General features: G+C 36.8%; 1 protein-coding gene across 14 annotated transcripts in view; it reads right to left on the bottom strand.

The window, feature by feature from the left end:
* Positions 1-24,244, bottom strand: part of TRDN (triadin) — a 278,614-nt gene that overhangs the window by 102,049 nt on the left and 152,321 nt on the right. For all 14 annotated transcript variants that reach the window (XR_009453395.1, XR_009453394.1, XM_059700238.1 and 11 more), the window contains one exon: positions 678-731. Coding sequence is in view for 12 of the 14 variants with exons in the window: in XM_059700238.1 (XP_059556221.1) it covers positions 678-731 (54 nt within the window). In the remaining 2 variants the exon portion in view is untranslated. The remainder of the gene's footprint in view (positions 1-677; positions 732-24,244) is intronic.

Genomic DNA, 24,244 nt, shown 5'->3' on the forward strand with positions numbered 1-24,244 from the left:
AGCTTTCTCAAAGAATGTGATTATAGATGATAGCTAAAAAATACAACAAAATTATTTTAAAGAACCACTTTTCCCAAACTGCTGACTTGAAGAATCAATATTTTCCTGAAGGTCTCTTTTAAAACATCATTCTTATACCCCAAATATATTTGTAAGTAGATTTTCTCAGATGGCTCATAAAAACTAGGGTGATTTCTTTGTAATCATATCTGGAATCTGATTTTGCAGTCTTGGTATACAGATGAAGTAATACTAATTTTTTAAAAATTCTGACAGAGTTTTCTAATATGACACAAATTAGAAGGTATATTTGAAAACACTGGACACTTGTATATCATTTATAATCTCTATGTATCATATATCTGTCTACCCATCTATCAATCAATCTATGGTTTATTTTTGAAAATATAAGTAAAAGCTCAATGACTGAAACTTGCAGTCAAGATACTAATTCCTGGGTCCTTCAGTGGTTCCCCTGCAAATTTGGCATTTGTCCTAGTCATGCTTTCTCCAGATGCTAAATAAATACTTGGAATGTGTACATTCACGCAACGATGCAATGTTTTCTATAAGAACCCAGCAGATGGTGCTGTTCTGCAATAAACAGCTTTTGCTTCTGTCAATAAAAAGGTATGTAAGTGGAAAAAAAAAGAATTTTAAAGTGTTCTATTGCTTACCTTGTGCTGCAACTTTTATAGTCCCTTGTTTAGTTTCAGGGGCTTTTCCTGGGTCTTATAAAGAGAAAGGGTAAAGAAATTAACATGAAGTATTGTCAGAAATATATACAACAAAATTTTTGTAAAGGAAAAAAATTACAAAACAAAATCAAAAATTGAAAATATCTCCCTTAGCACTCAGAATTCTTAAGAATTAAACACAATTATTAGTAAGATGGCTGAGACTTAACCTTACTGAGACAAAAATAAAATTACTGAACCAAAGAAAAGCATAACATAAAGTTTCCCCAAACTTTTTTATTTCCCTGTTAACTCACCATAGAACACTTTGCATTTGTTTAGCTCCTAAATTTGAAAATCTTAGAATTCTTTGTAAATTATTTCAGTATTATAAGCCCTTTGAAATGCATGAAACATTTAGGCATAAAGTGGCTTTTTGAAGGTTCCTGAGTGACTAATAAGAGAATAAAGCACAGTACAACCAATTTCCAGTTTGAGTCTTTGACTTAGATGCCATTCCCTCTACTGCTCTGTGGTCAGGGCCAACAAAATGTAATGTGAGAGAATGGGCAAGTTCATTTTTAATCTTTCTTCCCTCTTGTCCTAGCTTTTTCATTCCACCCCCCCCCCTTTGTTAAAAATTTTCTCTTTAAAGAAACAGAATACAAAAACAGTTGACAGGCATTTAAATAAGTTATTTACTTCGCACAAATGAAAAAATGGGAAATAAAGATTTCAAAAAGCAATGGTTTACATTTCACATTTCACATTTCATTAAGTAGTGGTTCCTGATTGTCTCTCTTATGTTTTAATAATTGAATTATTACTTAATATGGGAAGGAAGATTTGGTTACTTGTCTTAGATATTGACCTTGACTCATTCATTCATCACATATTTATTTAGGAGCTATTATGTGTATGTACTGGCTAGGTATAAATGTAGCAGTTGATACACATATATTCAATCTTATTTATCATCAAATATTAATTTCAGTTAGTTTAGTATAGGGTGGGGAAAATAGGTTTATAGTTTTTTGTATGGAAAAACAAAATAATAATAATAATACAAAAATAAACTCTGTGTTTCACATACTCACAACTGTAAATCTACTTTTGTCAAACCCTGTATTATAATTCTAATTAAAGTTCTAAAATAACAAGAGCTCATCAGAATAACTTGGCAAGAATTATAAGCAAAGATTCAATGTTCTTTTTGGCCTAAGAAAAGAGGTTCCATTTGAAATTTATTCTTTATTGTTTGTTGGTGAGAGAATTCTTCATTTGTGCCTTAACTATGATTATGAAAATGCTAATTTTTATTTTGTTTTTATATAAAAAGTATCATTTGATTCACATATATGATTTCCACTATTAGTATGTTTATTTTCCAGATAAAATGTATTTTGCCAAAATTAAGTTTAGAATCCATTTTATCTATGATCTTTGTATTACTATTTTTTTTTCTGGAGGAAAATTTCATGCCAACTATCATTCTAGTGTTTCCTTTGTCACATCTAATAGATGGTCTCAATAATTAATCAATGTTTATCTATAGATATTGAATTCATAACTAATCTATTTCTAAGCATTGCTTTAACCCTATAGGTACATGACTAGCACTTAGTAGGCACTTAATAAATAATTGGTGAATAAAAAAGTGGATGAAAGTATTAAAGAATAGATCTAAAATATCACCAAAACTGCCCTAACCTACTCAGGTGTTTTACTTTTTAAGATCTCAATATGTCAGAGAATCTCTCTCTCTCCCAATTTTTTTTTTTTTGGGAGGCAACCAAAATTTTTGGTGGCCTAAAAAAAAAAATATGTCAGAGAAATGTAGGATACTTCCTTATTTAAAAAAGATTTTACAATTAAAATCAATAAAGTGTCAGAATTTTTACTCTTGATTTTCCTCCTATCTTCTCTTTTTCCTTAATGTGTTTTTGGATTACTTATCCTAACTGATTCCTCCACACCTAAGATTCTATTGGACCACCCGGTACACACAATTGTGAATTATGGAGAGCTTTTCTTAAGGTCTTCTTACATCAATCATTTGGTTTCTCTGTCAGTTGCTTTCTCCCTCAGTGATCAGGATTCAGATCGTGCCCTTGACTGATCAGCATTCTCTATTTTAGTATATGGACAGATGACAGATGAGTCATCTCTCAGCAGAGTCATAACCTCACTACTCTCATCTGTATCCGTTTAGCTGTGTGCACACTGAGTGGATATGTAGACTCTACTATCTGCTATGGCTTAGATTCCGGCCCTCCAAACAAAAACAACAAAAACCAAAAAAAAAAAAAAAACAACAAAAACCCCACCAATCCACTAATGCACACTGTGCCAGGTAAATGGTGCTATTTTAAAGGGTTGGTTCTATAGACAATGTCCTCACACAAAGGAATGAATTTAATGGAGATTAATCTCAGGATCATAGCAGTAAGATGTTGTTTGTCCCTCAAAATTTCATTTATTCTTTCTCTGAACTCAAGCTTTTAAGTCAGTTTATATTAATTCACAATGGCATCTTATGTGGCATATTATATGAACAATATCTCACTAGAAATGAACAATTTAAAACCAAATGCTTTTTTAAAAAAATTCTTTATTGCTTAAAGTATTACATATATTATTACATAAGTCTCCTTTTTCCCTCCATTGACCTCTCCCCGGCCACCCCCACCCCCAGCACATGCCCTCACCCCCCTAGTGTCTGTGTCCATTGGTTATGCTTTTATGCACACATACAAGTCCTTTGGTTGATCTCTCCCCCTTACCTGCAACCTCCCCCACCTTCCCTCTGAATTTTGATAGACTATTTGATGCTTCTCTGTCTCTTATCTATTTTTGTTCATCAGTTTATGTTGTTCATTATATTTCACAAATGAGTGAGATTATGTGATATTTATCTTTCTCTGACTGGCTTATTTTGCTTAGCATAATGTTTTTCATGTCTATTCATGCTGATGCAAATGGTAAGAGTTCTTTCTTTTTTACTGCAGCGTAGTATTCCATTGTGTAGATGTACCTCAGTTTTTTAATCCACTCATCTGCCAATGGGCACTTAGTCTGTTTCCAAATCTTAGCTATTGTAAATTGTGCTGCTATGAACATAGGGGTGCATATATCCTTTCTGATTGGTGTTTCTGGTTTCTTGGGATATATTCCTAGAAGTGGGATTACTGGGTCAAATGGGAGTTCTATTTTTCACTTTTAGAGGAAACTCCATACTGTTTTCCATAGTGGCTGTACCAGTCTGCATTCCCACCTACAGTGCACGAAGGTTCCTTTTTCTCCACATCCTCGCCAGCACTTATTGTTTGTTGATTTCTTGATGATAGCCATTCTGACAGGTGTGAGATTGTACCACATTGTTGTTTTGATTTGCATCTCTCAGATGATTAGTGACTTTGACCACATTTTCATATGTCTCTTGGCCTTCTGTATGTCCACTTTCGAAAAGTGTCTGTTTAAGTCCTTTGCCCATTTTCAGATTGGATTGTTTATCTTCCTTTTGTTAAGTTGTATGAGTTCCCTATAAATTTTGGAAATAAGGCCCTTATTGGATATAACATTGGCAAATGTGTTCTCCCATGCACTGGGCTTTCTGGTTGTTTTGTTGGTTTCTTTTGCTGCGCAGAAAATTTTTATTTTGATGTAGTCCCATTTGTTTATTTTATCTTTAGTTTCCATTGTCCAAGGCGCTGTATTGGTAAAGATATTGCTACGATGTATGTCAGATATTTTGCTGCCTATGGAGTCTTCTAAGATTTTTATGGTTTCCCATCTTACATTTAAGTCCTTTATCCATTTTGAGTTTGTTTTTGTGTATGGTGTAAGTTGGTGATCTAGTTTCATTTTTTTGCATGTATCTGTTCAATTTTCCCAACACCATTTAGTGAAGAGACTGTCTTGATCCGATTGTATGCTCCTGCCTCTTGGTCAAATATTAATTGAACATAGTGGTTTGGGTCGATTTCAGGGTTCTCTGTTCTGTTCCATTGGTCTATCTGCCTGTTCTTGTGCCAGTACCAGGCAGTTTTGAGAACAGTGGCTTTGTAATATAGCTTGATATCTGGTATTGTGATCCCTCTAACTTTGTTCTTCTTTCTCAGGTTCTTTCGGGTTCTTTTTTTATTTCATATGAATTTTTTTGGAGAGTTTGTTCTGTGAAATATGCCATTAGTATTTTAATGGCAGTTGCATTAAATCTATAGATTGCTTTGGGTAGTATGGACATTTAAATGATGATGATTCTACCAATCCATGAACATAGTATATTCTTCCTTTTGTTTATGTCTTCCTCTATCTCTTTTTTCAATGTTTTGTAGTTTTCCAAGTACAGGTCTTTTACCTCCTTAGTTAATTTTACTCCTAGGTATCTTAAATTTTTTTTTTTGCAATGGTAAATGGGATTGCTTTTTTTGTTTAACTTTCTGTGAGTTCATTATTGGTGTATAAAAAAAGTCATAGATTTCTGGGTGTTAATTTTGTATCCTTCTACATTACCAAACTCATTTATTAAATCTAGTAGTTTTTTTTTACGGAATCTTTAGGGTTTTCAATGTACAATAGAAAAATGCGAATAATGACACTTTTACTTCTTTTCCAATTTAGATGCCTTTTATTTCTTTTTCTTGTCTGATCACTATGGGTAGCATTTTCAGTACTATGTCGAACAGGAGTGATGAAAGTGGGCATCCCTGTCTTGCTCCTTTTCTTAGGGGAAATGGTTTTTGTTTTTGCCCATTGAGTATGATTATGGCTGTACGTTTGTCATATAAGGCTTTTATTATGTTAAAGTATAATACCTCTATTCCCACTTTGCTGAGTTTTTATCAAGAAAGGGTGTTGGATTTTGTCAAATGCTTTTTCTGCCTCAATTGATATGATTATGAGATATTTTTTCTCAATTTGTTTATGTGGTGTATCATGTTTATTGATTTGTGGATGTTGTACCATCCTTGCATCCCCGGAATAAATCTCACTTGGTCATGGTGTATGATCTTTCTAATATAATGCTGGATCTTATTTTCTAGAATTTTGTTAAGGATTTTAGTATCTATGTTCATCAGAGATATTGGCCTGCGATTCTCGTTCTTTGTAGTGTCTTTATCTGGTTTTGGGATTAGGGTAATGCTGGCTTCATAAAAAGAGCTTGGAAGTGTTCTTTCATCTTGAATTTTTTGGCATAGTCTGAGGAGAATAGGTTTTAGTTCTTTTTTGAATGTTTGGTAAAACTCCCATGTGAAGCTTTCAGGTCCAGGGCTTTTGTTTGCTGGAAGTATTTTAATTACTGCTTCAATTTCCTCCATAGCTATCAGCCAATTCAGATTTTTTTATCCTTCTTGATTGGCTTTTGGAAAGTCATATTTTTCTAGGAATATGTCCACTTCTGCTAGGTTGACCAGTTTATTGAATAGAGTTGTTCGTAGTATTTTTTTAGAATCCTTTCTATTTCTGTGGAGTCTGTTATTTAAACTCTTTCATTTCTGATTTTAGTTGGATCTTCTTTCTTTGCTTCTTGGTGAGCCTGGCTAGAGGTTCATTAATCTTGTTTACCCTTTCAAAGACCCAGCCCTTGGTTTTATTAATGTTTTGGGTGGTTTTTTTTGGGGGGGGGAGGGTGGGAAAGTCTCTATGTCATTTATTTCCACTCTGATCTTTATTATTTTCTTCCTTCAGCTCACTCTGGGCTTTTCTTGTTGCTCTCTTTCTAATTCTTTAAGGTGTAGAGTTAGATTATTTATTATCAGTTTTTCTTGTTTATTGAGGTAGGCCTGTAATGCTATGAACTTCCCTCTGAGGACTGCTTTCACTGTGTCCCATAGATTTTGGATTTCTGTGTTTTCCAGGATGTCATTTGTTTCCAGGTTTGTCATTTGTTTCCAGGTTTTTTTTTATTTCTTCTTTGATCTCTTTGATAAACTAATCATTGTTTAATAACATGCTATTTAGCCTCCAAGTGTTTGAATTATTCTTTGTTTTTATTGTAGTTTATTTCTAATATGATGCCATTGTGATCTGAGAAGATGATTGATATGATTTCAATATTTCTGAATTTGAAGAGACTTTGCCTGTGTCCCAATATGTGGTCTATATTTGAAAATGTCCCATGTGCATGTGAGAAGAATGTATAATCTGTAGCTTTGGGGTGAAATGTTCTGATGATGTCTATTAAGTCCATCTGAACTAGTGAGTCATTTAGGATTGTGGTTTCTTTGGTGATTTTACCCAGTGATGTCAATGGGCTATTAAATCCCCTACTATGATTGTATTGTGGTCTATCTCTCCCTTGATACCTTCCAGAAGATTTTTAGGTGTTTAGGTGCTCCTGAATAGGGTGTGTATATGGTTACCAAAGTTATATCCTTTTGTTGTATCGATCCCTTTAATATTATGAAGTGGCCTTCCTCACCTCTTTTTATGGCCTTCACTTTGAGTTTTATTTTGTCAGATATAGGAATTGCTACCTCAGCTTTTTTTTCATTTCCATTTGCCTAAAAGATATTTTTCCATCCCTTCACTTTCAGTCTGTGTGAGTCCCTTGTTCTGAGGTGGGTCTCTTGTAGACAATATATATATGAGTCATGTTTCCTTATCCACTCAGCCATTTGATGCTTTTGATTAGAGCATTTAGTCCATTTATGCTTAAGGTTATTATTGATAGGTATACTTGTTTGTAGCCATTTTTATTCTTTATGCCTGTGTTCCTTCTTCCCTTTCTATTTCTTCTTTTTAAAACAGTCCCTTTAGCTTTTCTTGCATTGCTAGCTTGGTAGTCATAAACTCCCTTAGCCTTTTTTAGTCTACAAAGCTCCTGATTTCCCCTTCAATTTTGAATGATAGTCTTGCTGGATAGAGTATTCTTGGATTCAGTCCCTTGCTTTGCATCCCTTTGTATACTTCATTCCATTCCCTTCTGGACTGATGTGTTTCTGTTGAGAAATCATTTGATAATCTGATGGGAGGTCCTTTGTAGGTGACCCTCTGTCTACTCTTGCAGCCTTTAAGACTCTCTTTTTTGTTGTTAAGATTTGCCATTGTAATTAAGACGTGTCTTGCTGTGGGTCTTTTTTGGGTTCATCTTGTTTGGGACTCTCTGTGCTTGTGTGACTTTTCTTCCCCAAATCAGGGACATTTTCTGTCATTGTTTCTTCAAATAGGTTTTCTAATTCTTGTTCCTCTTTTGATCCTTCTGGCACCCCTATTATACGTACGTTACTTCGTTTTAAGTTGTGCCAAAGCTCCCATAGGCTCTCCTCCTGATTTCTAATTTTTTTCTCCAATTGCTGTTCAGATTGGGTGTGTTTCTTTGTTCTGTTTTCTAACTCACTAACTTGGTCCTCCACTTCCTCTAGTCTACTGTTGAAACCTTTCATCATGTTTTTTTTTTTATTGTAGCTATATAATATTTTATTTCCTCTTGATCCTTACATAAGTTGTTGATTTTTTTTCCTCCATCCTGTTTATGAACTGTATGGTCCTTACTCTGATTTTTTTTGACATATTGCATGCCTCCATTTCATTTAGTGCCTTTTCTGGAAATTCCACCTTTTTTTACCCTTGGGGGTTGTTTCTTTGTCTCCCCATTTCTTGCTCTCACCAAAGGATCCAGGCTCCAAGTCACACAGGGCCTGTGGCCGAAATAGAGGGCTTGGCAGGAGGGTCGTGCACCCCAAAAGCACTGGAGGGCACAGGTTCCTGGATGCACAGAGCCTGTGGCTGCAGCAGTTGGTTGGCAGTAGGGTTGTGAACCCCAAGAGTCTGCAGCTGGGGAGGCTGGAGTCCCAATGTCTGTGAGCCTGCAGCTGAAGTAGCAGGTCTTTGGCCAGAGTGGCTGTAGGGTCCTGGGTGGTGTCTGAGACCAGTCTCAGTGGTGGTGAGGCTGGATTCCTAGTCACAGCAGCTCTCCCCTTCAATAAGCCGTGGTTTCTGTGACAGCGCCAGCCACCCAGGAGTGCCTGCATTGGTAGCAGGGGCGCCCCATCTAAGAGAGCCCAGTCCACCAGCCCCTTAATGTCCTGCAGGATCTAACTTTCACACACACACACACACACACACACACACACACCACACATCCACACACTCCCCTTTAGCTCCCTCACTCACTCACACTCTCTCCCTCACTGCTGTCCTGCCAGTCACCATCTTGATTCCTCTCCAAAAACCAAATGCTTTTCAACAAGTCTGCCAACTTGAATCATCCAACAAAAATATTGACCTCAAATCTATTGAGGATTCATACATAGGTGATCAGATGTGACATCTGTTTGTGTATAGCATTTCAGTTTTATTCATTTATTAAATATATTTTTATAGACTTCAGAAAGGAAAGGAGAGGGTGAGAGAGATAGAAACATCAATGATGATGGAGAATCATTGATTGGCTGCCTCCGGCATTTCCCACACTAGGGATTGAACTGTGACCTCCTGGTTCATAGGTTGATGCTTAACCAATGAACTATGCCAGGCCAGCTAGCATTTCCCTTTTATAAACCACATGACTTTAAGGAGGGAGTCAACCCTGAAACAAGAAATGTACAGCATTAAGAAAGCCACACCTAACATTTCATAAGAGTGAAAACACATCAAATCCATACAGACAGGGTAGAAAAGAAGAAGGGATTAAGGACTACAAATTAGTCATCACAAAACAGTGCCAGGGATGTAAACTACAGCATGGCAATATTGTAGTAACTATGTATGGTGCCAGGTGGGTTCTTAAAATTTCAGGGGGAACACTTTATAAAATGTGTATATGATTGTTTAACCGCTATGCTGTAAACCTGAAACTAATATGAAATAATACTGAATGTAAACTATAATTAAAAAATAAGTTTTTGAAAAATAATCCATGCAGAAAAATTTTCATTATAAGTATTTTTCTACATCCTTTTGATTACTGCCAATTGGAAAATAAACTAAATTTTATTAGAAAAAAATTCAAATATATATATATATATATATATACATATATATATATATATATATATATATATATATATATATATATGAAAGTATAATGAGCTCCATGCTCTCAATACCCATTCAACATGTATCAAGTGATGACTAGTCTTATTTACTCTGCATTACTCACAACCTACACTGCATGCATCCCAAATGAAAATGTTATTATATCAAATGATATTATCTTTTTCCAAGTTTTCATTTGCTAATTTTTATAGTTATATTTTCAATAAAATACAGCGATTTAAATAAAAACATAGGATGACAATTAAATTCAACAAAACTATAATAATTCTGAAATTGATACATAATATTTTCACCTGAAAAATTAGAAACAGGATGGACCTAGATTAAAATGTCAGCATAATTCATTCAGTAATGTTTAAGCAGGAAATTATCAGAGAAATAAGAATTTCTAGTTTCTTGAAATGTGTTGTATTTATATAAACAAACTGTGATGAATCATATAAACCAAATGGTTCAGTCTCTTCTGATTTCATAGGCATGGAACAGTTTCATTTAAAAAATTGAGTCTGTAAATATTTTGTTTAGGAAAAGATTTTTGCATAGAGCTTTAAATATTAATTTACTATTATAACTTTTCATCTATAAGATTCTGTTTATACTTTTCATGTGAAGTCTAAATTGTTTGAGTTTTCAAATGTAGATTTCAAATAACTTCAACAGCAAATGGACTGCTACACTGGGAGTACAGTATTGGTCTTGGGCAAATGGACAGCAGATGAATATAGTATTGTAGAGAATCATACTTGTATTTTAAGTATTTTCTAAGTAATCCCCTACTTCTCCCAAAAGTAAATTTCTGCATTTATTTATTTTTATTTTTTAGTAAGTTTGGAAAGATCATTTGCAAAAGTAACAATGAATAATCACTGAATAACATTAGTATCTTTCCTTCAGCAGATAACAGCAAAATAAATAAGAATGATGCCCCGCAGCTAAAGGAATCCATTAGAGAGAAAAATCTGACAGAGGTAGGTGCATGAAAACTAGCAGGTGGTCAAGTAGGTGATGGGTTCTAATGAAACAATATCCATTATCATTTCACAATACCCAGCCCACTGGACTCAGCAGAACTGATTTCTATTTCAATATATAATCATATTTTAATTATTTACTTATGCTACTATATCTTCTACTAATTTATAAATTCCCTGGGATTATTGGCTGTTATTTATTTAACTTTATAACACTAGTATCTAGCAAAATGCTAGGGAAATTCTTTCTGATAAACATGTAAGAAACTTATTGCCATAAAAACCTAATTATAAAAGTGATAATAAAGTCAAATGACCAGTTTGAAATGAGACATTAAATTAAGGAATCTGTTTCATTTTTAGGATAATACAAAACTAACTCAAACTCTCCTTTTCTCTTTGATCACTGATCATGTATTATGCAGAAAGAGTTTTAATCTTGAATATCAGAACTCGATTTTCACTAGAATACCCTGTGACCCTAATTGCATTTGAGAATTTTTGAAGAATTTCATATTTCAAACAAATTTCCAATGAATTTGTATTGATTAGGAAATACAGAAATTCTATTGAAGGGTGGGAAATAGACTAATCTAGTTTTTAATCATTTTCCAATTAAAAAACAGAAACATTTTTTAAAAGCCATCTCTTACTAATTCTGAAATAGTACAAGGCTGTTAGACTGTTCTTAGATCAGAAATCTAAATATAGAAAAGATGGATGAGTTTTCAAAATCTAGAAGAGAACTTAATATTTATTGGTTCAGCAGCTAAACTTGGAGCCAGCAATAAAAACCTCCTTGATCCCTCAAAATGTATACAACCTCGCAATCCAAAGAGCTGCTAAATCAAGCTCTAAATGATTGTTTTCTAGTTTTACAAAATCCAATATTATTTTTAGATGTAGATACTCCAAAAATAGAGAAAGGTTAACATTTAAGCTAAGAGTTACTATATGCTTAAAAGCTCTTAAGCTAAGCCTCTTGTACTTGTAGTTCCAGGAAAGCATATCTCAGGGGCATTGCTTCATTTCAGTATGATAATTACCCTATTGAGATGAAATTAATCATGAAGCAGCCGTGGGCCATCTTGTCTGACCAAGGGGACTGAGCTTGAAAGGAGGGCCTATTTGCTGCCAGATATGCAAATTGCCTAAGGTGCACAATGCAGAAATATGAATAATTTATCAAAATAATCTGTTATTGCTAGAGGTTAAAAATCTAAATAAACTAGAAGCATCATTTACAATGGGTAGCATAATATAGCTAGAATTACAACCCCCCCCCCCACACACAAAATCTTCATCCCTTAAAAGTGTATTTGTTTTAGAATTTAAGTAGCCTTTACCTTAATTAATATTTTATCATCATAGAGTTTAATTCAGAAAAAAAAATTATTTAATGTTTGCTAAAATAGTCCCTTGATTTTTTCTTAATCTTTAATAACATAGACTATTCTTTCCATTAAAACAATTCCAAGCATTCCTTAATTTGAAAAAAAAATTGATGTTTTAATTAAATCTAAGAAACTAGTACAGCTTCTACACATGGAATCAGCTTTTTAAATATTATTCAGAGAGAATTAAGCATAAGAAAAAAATATGACTGGGAAAACTCAGTGAGAATATTAAAATTATAGTAAAGTACATTTCCCCTTCATGGCCTAATCAAGCTGTCTGGATAGAACGTGTAACAATGCCATATAGGCATTTAGCAATTTAAAATTGAGAGTTGAAAACCAAAGACTAATGTATGTCAATCATATAAACTTGTTTAAATGATTAAAAGAAGAAAACTTGAAGAAAAAGGAAAGTTATGAATGAGACAGAAATAATTTGGCCTTTCACTCTATATTCCTTTCTTTTAATTTTGGTAGCTTACCTTGATAGACTTCCCCTAGCATAAAATAACCGCTTGCTTTTATTTGATAACTAGGGGCCCGGTGCACGAAATTCGTGCACTGGGTGTGTGTGTGTTGCGGGGGGAGTGTCCCTCAGCCCAGCCTGCCCCCTCTCACATACTGGGAGCCCTCAGGCGTTGACCCCCATCACCCTCCAATCGCAGGATCGGCCCCTTGCCCAGGCCTGACGCCTCTGACAGAGGCGTCAGGCCTGGGCAGGGGACCCTCATTTCCCCCCATCACTGGTTCTGCCCGCCGCCCAGGCCTGATGCCTCTGGCCCAGGCATCAGGCCTGGGCAGGGGACCCCCAGACCCGTCCGATTGCTGGCTCTGCCCCTTGCCCAGGCCTGATGCCTCAGCCAGAGGCGTAGACCCCCATCACCCTCTGATCACCTGATCGGCCCCTTTCCCAGGCCTGATTCCTCCACCAGAGGTGTCAGGCTTGGACAGGGGACCCCCACCTCCCCCGGATCACTGGCTCTGGCCCCCGCCCAGGCCTGAGGCCTCTGGCCCAGGAATCATGCCTGGGCAGGGGACCCCCATCTCCCTCTGATCGCTTGCTCCACCTCCCGCCCAAACCTGACGCCTCTGACCCAGCCATGGGCAAGGGGACCATCATATCCCCCCAATCCCTGGCTCCGCCCCCCACCCAGGCCTGATGCCTCGGCCAGAGGAGTTGACCCTCATCACCTTCTGATCACCAATCACCGGATCGGCCCCTTGACGAGGCCTGAGGCCTCCGGCAGAGGTGTCAGGCCTGGCCAGGGGACCCCCAGCTCCCCGCGGTTGCAGGCTCCGCCCCTGCCCAGGCCTAACGCCTCTGGCCTAGGCGTCCGGCCCAGGCAGCGGGGACCCGCAGCTGCAGCGGCCCCGCTATCGTGGGCTCCGCTTTAGGCCCAGGCAAGGGACCCCTAGCTCCCGGGACTGCCAGCTTCGACCGTGCCCAGCTCCCATCGCTGGCTCCACCCCTACTTCCTGCTATCACTGGCCAGGGCGGCAAAGGCGCCTGATTCTCCGATCATGGCTGGGGGGCAGGGCAAAGGCGGCCCCAGGGCCGCCTTTGCCCTGCCCCCCAGCTCTTAGCTCCCCCCTGGGTTTCCGATCACTGTCAGTGGCAGGGGGCTTCTTCCTGCTTTCCCTTTCGCCTCCCTGCATTGTGCCTACATATGCAAATTAACCGCCATTTTGTTGGCAGTTAACTGCCAATCTTAGTTGGCAGTTAACTGCCAATCTTAGTTGGCAGTTAACTGCCAATCTTAGTTGGCAGTTAACTGCCAATCATAGTTGGCAGTTAATTTGCATATAGCCCTGATTAGCCAATGAAAAGGGTATCGTCGTACGCCAATTACCATTTTTCTCTTTTATTAGTGTTGATATATTTAAAGCAAGCATTCTGACCACCAAACTAGACTGATTCTCATAGGAGAAGAGTACATTTTCTTAGACTAACTAGGACTCAAGTAGAAAAATGACACTTTCAATGAAATAAATGTTATAATTTGGAAAAAGTTACTGACTTCCCAATATGGGTGATTTATTTTCTTAGTTAGAACTGATTTGGGCTCTTAAAGCAAAATTTAAAGAAGTTTTTTTAAAGAATCAAAGGATTATTTGAGAAAAATAAGCCATTTCTTTTTTATATAAGAAAACAGAATCTGACTAGTTAGCTATATTTTCCAGTTAAAATTTCAATCTTAAAAATTGCGGTATGGCTGGTAGGCCCCTTAACTCACACATTACACATGGAGTGGTTTCCTCATTCAATTTGGAACATCATGACCTAAAACTAGACCTTAAAAACACCAGCCCAAACGTTCTAACAATTTTTTTGTTGTTGTGATTAATCCTCACCTGAGGATATTTTTCCCTGGAAGAGGGAGAGACAGAGAGCAACATCGATGTGAGAAAGACACATCGATTGGTTGCCTCCTGTACATACCCTGACCAGGGCCCAGGAACCTACAACCAAGGTACACGCCCTTGACCAGAATCGAACCTGGGACTCTTCAGTCCACAGCCCGACCTCTCTCCACTGAGCCAAACCCCTTAGGGCTGTTCTAGCAATTAGAACACTGTCTGTGAATATTACCATTCTGGTTTTCACTTTTCTAGGCAATAAGAAACACACACCCCCTTTGTATCTCATTACCCAATTTGGACATGTTATAAGCAAATTGTAAGTGTAAGTAGAAAATAATAAGAATAGTGGAAGGAAAAACTGAGAGCAGAGACTAGTTCATTCATATGTATATTCTCAGTTTCTGATACAGTTCTTGGCTCTGAGAAGGTGGCCAGTGAATGTTTTTTTTGCATGAATAATGAATAATAATTAGGAGAAATGGTGATTGAAAAATTTCTGCTATATTTCTGAAAATTTTTAAACAAAGTGGGTAGTAAGTCTCATAAAATTGTTCAGACTCACTAATACTTTTTTGCTCCGTCATACTGCAGATGTTAAAACTGAAAGAGAATATAAATTTTTTATCAATATAGCAATGTTTATAAAATGCAGATTTATTACAATGATAAATGAGAACCATTTCAAAAAAGACTGGGGCAGAAGAGTCTCACTGATGCTAATGAGAACTAAGAATAAAATTTTAAAACTTTTTTAGAGTAACTTATGGTCAAAATAATTAACCTTGAAATCTGAGCAAATGGAATGTGCCTTTTTCATAGAACTTTGAAAGCCATTGCATTTTTGAGCAGGGAAGTTACACAGCAATGTTTTAAAGAGATAAAATTGTCCATGATTGTCAGGAGAAAGAGTTTATCTTGGTAGCATAGAAGTCAGGTCAATCATCACTGAAATATTCTAGTTGTAAGATGATAATGTCTTATAGTTGGCAAGAGTTTATGGAAATGGAAAGAAAATAATCAGTTAGACATTTAAAGAAAGATATTAACAGAATTTTTAGATTTGTGTGACATGTACAAAGGAGGGAAAAGAAGGTGTTTATTCAATTATGACAGGCTGAGGACCTAATAAACAAAATTGACTTTAATATAACTTAAAGTTTATAATATACATTGAGTTTGAGACAATGGTGGAACCTCAAGTAAAATATTGACTAGATATTGGGGGAAAAATATGGCCCCTGAAGGAATATGCCAATTCTAAAGTCATCCACATGGAGGTATAAATTAAAATTCTGAGTGTGAGAGGTAACATTTTTTTTTCCAAGGGACAAACAGAAGGCCTCAGGTTGCCATCCTACCGAGAAAAATATTAATACGCATAAGAAAAATCCCATTTAAAGCCTCCATTTAAACTTTTGAGATTTGGTGGGTGGTTACGCAAGACCAATCATCCTGCAAGTTGCCCAAGAGAAGACTCATATGTAAAATCCTTTGCTCATTAAAACTGCCACCTACCAATCTTCGAGCGTCTGCCTTTTTCCTTGGTCTCTCTCTGCCTTCCTCCTATGGAAGTCTGTTTCAGATTACACCCAGAAGCTCCCGGGAGGTTGTGACCCAACATATGCAATTCACTGATTATCTAAACATACAGAGGATTGTATTTGCTGTTTATTTTCCCTGGGATGTGTGGGGAATTATGCACTACTCATTTAAGATGAAATGTCACTGAATGTCTGAGGTATAGGTAACAGTCCATATTTATTCCTAATTTCAGAAATTGATGAACTATTCTTTAGCACATATTTGAGTCTTAGCTCTTAAGAGTTCAAATGATTTAATGATCATTTCACACACTAATGATCTGAATAAATAAATTTGCTTTACAATGTTGACTTCCCAATAAGGGTATTTTACTTCTTCATTCTCTCCTTTCCATCAATATTAAAGGAACTCATGTACACATTTTAGGAAAAGTCTCCAATGTCAGGCATGCAGATTTAAACTTAAACTGGTCTTTAACAGGAAGCTTAGATGTACTCTTATAGCATAATTACGTAGTGAGGTTGTTGAGGGTTGACATTGCTTCTGGAGCCCACATTTTCACATATTGCAGCAAATGTACCCCTTTCCTTAGAGGACCATCCAATGAAGCATAATGGGTTACTTTAGCAGATGGCCCCTCACTATGAATATTCAAAATCAACACTGATGTGCACAAATAAGGGAGTTAATATTCAATTACTAGAGCAATGTGCACAAAAGCATTACAAAATGAGTGAGTAAATGCTAATACATGAAATAATTTCCCACACACTTTGGTAAAAGGCAAGGTGCTAGTCTTCTAACAAATGGCTTAACTGAAATTTACTCTCAGAGCTATAAAGCTTCCAACTAGTCCATCCCCAGCATCCCATAGATGGTCCGAATTCCAAAGGACCAATTTGAAGGCAATGAAAATTTTACAAATAGGAACTATATATATATATATCTTATAAAATAAAACCCTAACATGCAAATCAACCAAATGGCAGAACGACTGGTCGCTATGACGCTCACTGACCACCAGGAGGCAAACTCTCAGTGCAGGAGCTGTCCTTTGGTGGTCAGTGCGCTCCCACAGAGGGAACACGCTCAGCCAGAAGCCAGGCTCACACTGGCAAGCGCAGTGGCGGTGGCGGGAGCCTCTCCTGAGAGGGGGGAGCAGGCCTAAGCCAGCAGGTGGACATCCCAGTGGGGAGTGGGCCTAAGCAGGCAGGCAGACATCTCCTGAGGGGTCCCAGACTGTGAGAGGGTGCAAGCCAAGCTGAGGGACCCCTCTCCCCAGTGCACGATTTTCATGCACCAGGCCTCTAGAAACCAAAGAAGAGTTTGGAAAAATCTATGTTATGAAAAGATTACAAATAATTATTTGTGGAACATGAAAAATTGGACAAACCTGTCTTCAAGGGATTCTAGCTGTTTTTAGTTTTCTGCCTTGTAACTCCAGGCAATCAGTTTTGTCCTTATGGTGGTGAAGTAATTGCAGCAATTCCAGTGACATCATCAAACACAGAAAAAGTCAGAGGAAAACGTGGGACTACCTGTTTCTTGGTTCTCTGCTTTAGTAGTGAGAAAAATTTCCCAGAAGCCCTCTAACAGGATGTTGGAGGGACAACCATCTAGATCAAACAATTATTCATATTTTACAAATGAAGAAGAAAGAGAAAAAAGGATTTAAATAACTTATGCAAAGTCACATGGCTGGTAAGTAGTGGCCTGAGTCCAGAATCTGAATTCTCCACTATTATCCATGCTGATCTCTTCTTATCCTTCTAGTCCAGCCGTGGGCAAACTACGGCCCTCGGGCCGGATCCGGCCGTCTGAAATGAATAAAACTAAAAAAAAAAAAAAAAGACCGTACCCTTTTATGTAATGATGTTTACTTTGAATTTATATTAGTTCACTCAAACACTCCATCCATGCTTTTGTTCTGGCCCTCCGGTCCAGTTTAAGAACCCATTGTGGCCCTCGAGTCAAAAAGTTTGCCCACCCCTGTCTAGTCGCTGGTCATAAAATGATGAAGTCACTTTCTATTGGTATCAGTTTGGATGTCAGCACTTTCCAGGATCTCCAGGTCTGAGATAGGTGTCCTTTTCTGCATTGATCTAATTTATTCAGGCTTCTCCACACATACTTCACTACCAGTCACCAGTTAGAAGTGGCAACGTCTTATCACATAGGGGTGAAGAACAGAGGATCTAGAGCAGTGGTTCTCAACCTTCTGGCCCTTTAAATACAGTTCCTCATGTTGTGACCCAACCAGAAAATTATTTTCGTGGCTACTTCATAACTGTGATGTTGCTACTGTTATGAATCGTAATGTAAATATCTGATATGCAGGATGGTCTTAGGCGACCCCTGTGAAAGGGTCGTTAGACCGCCAAAGGGGTCGCGACCCCCAGGTTGAGAACCGCTGATCTAGAGGTACCTGGCTTAGGTTCAAATCCTGTTCACCAATTTCTACTTACGTGACCCTGACAAATGATTCAAGAGCTCTGTTTCTTTATTTTACCATATTTAAAATGTATTAATGACACCTGGTTTAATGCTGTTAATACATCACTTAATACATTGAAAATGCTTAAAAGAGGCCCTGGCAGATAGTAAGTGTTGCAGACCCATGTACCCAGTGCTATTCATTGTTCATCACAGTACCATATGCACACTATTCAATCGGCAAAGTCTCTAAATTTAATCGAAAGATCTCAGTATGCGTAATATAAATAAGCACTTGAATAAGAAGTTATATTTTATATCCCAAAATATAAAACTCTCAAATCTGTGTCTTAGAGGAGTAACATAATATTAATAAGTTATTTTGTAACATATATATATATATATATATATATATATATTAATTCATTTCCATACTTTACAATCTCAGAAGTAGCCATCCACACTTCTTATTTGAATTTACATGGTAGAACACATTTTTAAGAATAATATTCTCTGATGAGAAAAATAATTTTACAGGTGATTTATCACACTTTAAAATGGGATCCATAGAATATTAGCCTTGAAATATGCCCTTCTCCACAAAAAGAGTTCAAGGTTCAAAGAACTCTGGGAAAAAGTATATACAAGATGTTATTTTTCTAGGATTTTATAATGACTTAACATATTCCAGACTAAAATTCAATATTAAGAAAACTGATCTAAGCTAGCTCATTGTTTTCTAAACATATTTGATGATAGAATTCTTGTTTAATAAAGCATCCATTAATGAGGAACATTCGTTGGGTGATACTGTTATTCCTGGGAATGAAAAGAATAAATATTTCTTGCTTTTTTCTAACACTGATTACAATAACAACACTACATAGTCACTTAGTTATTCATTCAATAAATATGTATTGAATACCTATAGCTCACTGTACCTTTATAGAATATTTATAGTTCACAAATCTCTCTAATATGTATTCTTTAATTCAGCCAGTAAGATGGAGAGTAGTCAGCAATTCCGTTTTCAAAGAGCCTCAAAAGCAATGTGTATTGGTGAAAAGACCATAAATATTGTATTGAAAAAGGTTAAGCTTTGAATCCCAGTTTTGTCATTGACTATTTTACATCCTTGAGCATGCTTAGGTTTACAAAGGCTCACATTGCTGTGAGGATTAAATGAGGTGACATATGTAAAGTACCGAGTACAATTCTTTGAACATAATAGGCACTTGCAAATGTATGCTTTCTTCCTAGTCACTTTTGAATGCCAGCAGAGAAACAAATTATTCTAGTTATAGTCTGCATTTATTAATTCACCTTAATTTGAACAGAGGCATAATATTCCGTTTGCATTGTATCTAGCTCTGTCAATTAAAACAGAAAAATAATTAAACAAACAAAAGAAAACAAAACTGAGATCTGGTGAGAGACAATGAAATACCCAGTATTGTGTGTTATATTCCATCATAGGGGGTGAAAGCTTCATTATGGGAACTCATGGAACAGAACAGCTATCTATCCAGAGGGGCAGGAACGGGTGAGATTTTATGGAAATAATAACTTGATACTTTATATCAGCAGTTCTCAACCTGTGGGTCGAGACCCCTTAGGGGTCAAATGACCCTTTCACAGGGGTCGCCTAAAACCATCGGAAAACACATATTGAATATATAATTACATATTATTTTTGTGATTAATCACGATGCTTTAATTATGTTCAATTTGTAACAATGAAAATACATCCTGCATATCAGATATTTACATTATGATTCATAACAGTAGCAAAATTACAGTTATGAAGTAGCAACGAAAATAATTTTATGGTTGGGGGTCACCACAACATGAGGAACTGTATTAAAGGGTCGCGGCATTAGGAAGGTTGAGAACCACTGTTTTAAATGAATGAAAGCTGAACTTGGGTTCAGTATCAGCCTGAACTAGAACAGAGGTGGTGGAGACCAAGAGCCATGGACAGGGGTGAGGGATAGACTTGGTAAGACAAGCCTCTATGCCCACATTATGCAATAAAGCAGAACACTACACATTCCCTCTGCATCAAGCACCTAGCATCTGGGCAATAACCTATTGCTTGATATACTCACAAAAATTACTAAGTAATTTTATAGTAAAACCTAAAAGAGTGACCAAAAAAAGACACAAAATGAGCCAAAACACATTACTAGCATAACTACAACACATTGTAATTTTCACTTATTGAAGTTTTCCACGGAAATCAAGGATTTTCACTACATATTTACCATGTACCCACAATATGCTGCTAAGGAATTTATAATAGCAGCAACAACAAATAAATAACAGGTCAATGGGAAAATATGTTCTATTTATTAAAATAACAGTGATTTATGTATAACTTTGCTAAAATAATAGTGGATTACATTATTATTTCTACATATGTGAGGATCATAAATATCATTATTAAAAAAGTATCTTTGAAGGTGGATTAGGATGAGTAATTACGAGGAATAGATAAAAAATAAAATGCCTGATCTTTCTGAAGACCACATTCTCTATTTCTTTCCCTTAATGCTTCTAAATTTTGCTTTGAATATATATAATTAAATGACATCCATTGACTGCCCACCTACTTCAGCATTGTCCTAGACATCTTGAGAATTATTATACTCAATGCTAATGTAATAGAGGGCCAAATTTGATATTTACAACCAGTGGAGTGCCTGCCATGTCATTGGTATTCAGTAGATATTGATGAATTTATAAATAACTCTTTATCAGGAACACTGATTTGGGTAAATAAAGTGCTCTTCAAACACCATGAGTTTGGATATTAAAAGGAGAGTCTGGGAGTGGAGACTGGAGAGAACTGAATCGCTATTAATGACTTAGTGAGAAATGCTGAAGTCCGGGGGCAATATGAAATGAGGGGGTGAGGGCAGGTGATGGGAGGAGCAAGACAGAGAGGAGCCAGAGAGATAACTGCTGGAGACTCAGAATTTTGTGAGACTGTGGCTGAACCCTCCTAAAAACTGTTCAGTTTGTTGGTAAGGGTTATAGTCAATAATGAGCAGATATAAATATTAAGAGATGAAGAAAGGTATTAACAATCAAACCAGGCAACTATACCGCAATAAGTGGGGGATTCTGAAATCTAGAAAGAAAGATGTGACATTTCTCAAATTAGTAGCTCTGTCCAATTAAGCTCTTTATGTTGATGGAAATGTTCCATATCTGTCCTCTTTAAAAAGCTAGCCAGTAGCCACATGAGCTTGTATCTAGGAAAGGGCAATGGAGAATAGCCAAAGGATGCTAAATGGAGGAAGACAGTCAATACTGTACTTAATCTGTATTTGTTACCGTTGTTCATGTGGTGATCTCTGCCCCTCACACATATACACGCTACTATCCATAAATGGCTTTTTAAAATTCTACTCTTTACATAAATAGTGTGTGAATGGATTTTGCAGATATTGAAGAAATGTGCTGGTGAGATAAAAGGGCAGGATCAAGAGGATTCACAAGCTGACGTACTAACTGCACCTATTCAGAAAGAGCAGGGCTCCCAGCCAGACAAGATGTTGAGCACATAAAGTGCTGGGATTTTGAGGAAAAAGAGGGTGTGCTTTGGACTTTCATGGGGTCTAGGTTCCTTAGAGCCTGTTCGTACCAGCTTAGGAGAGCTGCTGGTTAACTTTTCAGAAATGTCTCCAGCAGGTCGGTTTCCTGTTGGTATCTTCAAATGGGCCACTGTGGGATTATTTACACCATGAAAATGAGCAAATGCTAACCCAGGGCTATACCTTCCTCCCCAAGGGCCAGATTACCAGCACACCATAGGATTTTACCCACCGTCTAGGAATCCCGGGAATCCTAACAAAGGAGGGGGGTAGAAGCAAAGGGAGGACACAGTGGTTTAAAGAATGGGCCGTGGTGGCCAGTATGGCACCACTAGCCACACCTGGCTTTTCACACCTAATCTTAACCAAAAGGCTGAGAAGCAATACATACATCTGGCTATTCAAATAAAAAATTAAACATTCAGCTTCTTGTTAGCACTAGTCATATTTCCAGACTTAAAAACAAGCTCATGTGGCTACTGGCTAGCTTTTTAAAGAGTATAGATATGGAATATTTCCATCAACATAAAGAGCTTAATTGGACAGAGCTACTAATTTGAGATATGTCACATTTTTTCTTTCTAGGTTTCAGAATTCCCCATTTATTGTGGTTAGTTGTTTGTTTGGGTTGTTAATAACTTTCTTCGTCTCTTAATATTTATATCTGCTCATTATAGACTATATCCCTTACCTACAAACTGAACAGTTTTTAGGAGGGTTCAGCCATAGTCTTACAAAATTCTGGCATAATGCTTTTAATAACTTTCATGAATGGATATTTTGTAGTAAGAATTTTAGAATTTTAAGTTGAATAATATCAGTATTTTTTAAATAAATAATAAGGAAAAAAAGAAGAAAACCATTTTTATAATGTAGAAAAATCATAAGAAAAACTAAAGAAACAATATAATTGGGATATTAGTAACTAGCTCATTTAAAATTTGACAGATTCCAGTGGGTTGGAATGCAAAAAAAAAAAATCTAAAGTGTTCAATAGTTGAGTTTGAACATAGCACAATATCAATTCACTTGTTATATAAGTAATATATATAAAAATATGAGGGGGGGTTGGGGAATGACAAATCACATTACATAGAAAATAGCGTAGGAAAAAAGGGTTTAAAAAAGCAATATAAAAATCAAGAGATAATAAAGAGTATTTCATGGTAGAACTTGATTTAAAGAATAAAAATCTTTAGAAAGTTTAGAACTCAAGTACTGAGAGTCTGTCCAACAGTGCTCAGCAAATTCTCAGTGCTGAGGACAATGGTGGAGGTAATGGCAACCGGATCAGCATCCCAGGCTGCAGTGGCAGAGGGCGTAGGGTCAGACCGGCTGAGGCGGGGAGCAGCGTGCTGAGCTGAAGCCTGGACACACCATCCTATATTTGTTCACAAAGGGTTTTTCAAAAATGTTTCAAGTGCAGAGACCTGTCTGCACCTGTACTTTCTGACATCATACCATCCAATTATGTGCACCACTTAGTTGGAACCATGTCTGAAGTAATAACTTGGTGAAGAACCAGACACTATTGATTATAAAATCATCAAGAGAGCTTACTTTTTGAGTATCGTGCCTGATCCAAAATGACTTAGGAGTAACTATAACACTCAGGGGAAGCATTAATTCTTTTTGGTGAGATTAAATTCATGACTTCACAGCATAAAGAATAAGTAAAATTCTGCAAGAATAAAGAGGGCATCGGAAGGAAAGCACTCAACAGCGGAGTGGTGCTTGATCTAGCCAGCTGGCAAGGAAACAGAGAGCCCGGCAAGCATTCTTAACTGTGTTTCTATGTAAAATAGCTATAAATATTCCTGACTTTGAAGACGCGCTGGTTCATCATGATAGTAAATGTGTCACAAACCATTGATGAATCATGGATGGGCTTTCTAAAGATAAAGAAATATTCAACAGTCCCACAATTCAATTATTTTCTTCAAGGAGGACTTAATCTAGAGATTCTCAGAAAATGGCTCGGCCCTCTTCACATTAGACATCTCTGCCCCGTTGAGAGTTGCGCATTATTAAGTGTTGGTAAATGGAGGTCCACGGGATTAACTACTTGTCCTTTGTCTTCAGTCCATTCCCTCCCCTTGAATCACATATCACAACGCACCTTTAAAGATGCTTTACTACACATGCACCCAGTGGACATAATTCTCTAATCGTCCCACTTCCTATCTGATGAAGAATTCAGGTTAATTTCACATACCTGATTTGACTTGGGCGAACCCATGCTGGGTCTTTGTGACTGGCAC

This window comes from Myotis daubentonii, chromosome 6 (genome assembly GCF_963259705.1).
Source record: "Myotis daubentonii chromosome 6, mMyoDau2.1, whole genome shotgun sequence".
NCBI classification, from domain to species: Eukaryota; Metazoa; Chordata; class Mammalia; order Chiroptera; family Vespertilionidae; genus Myotis; species Myotis daubentonii.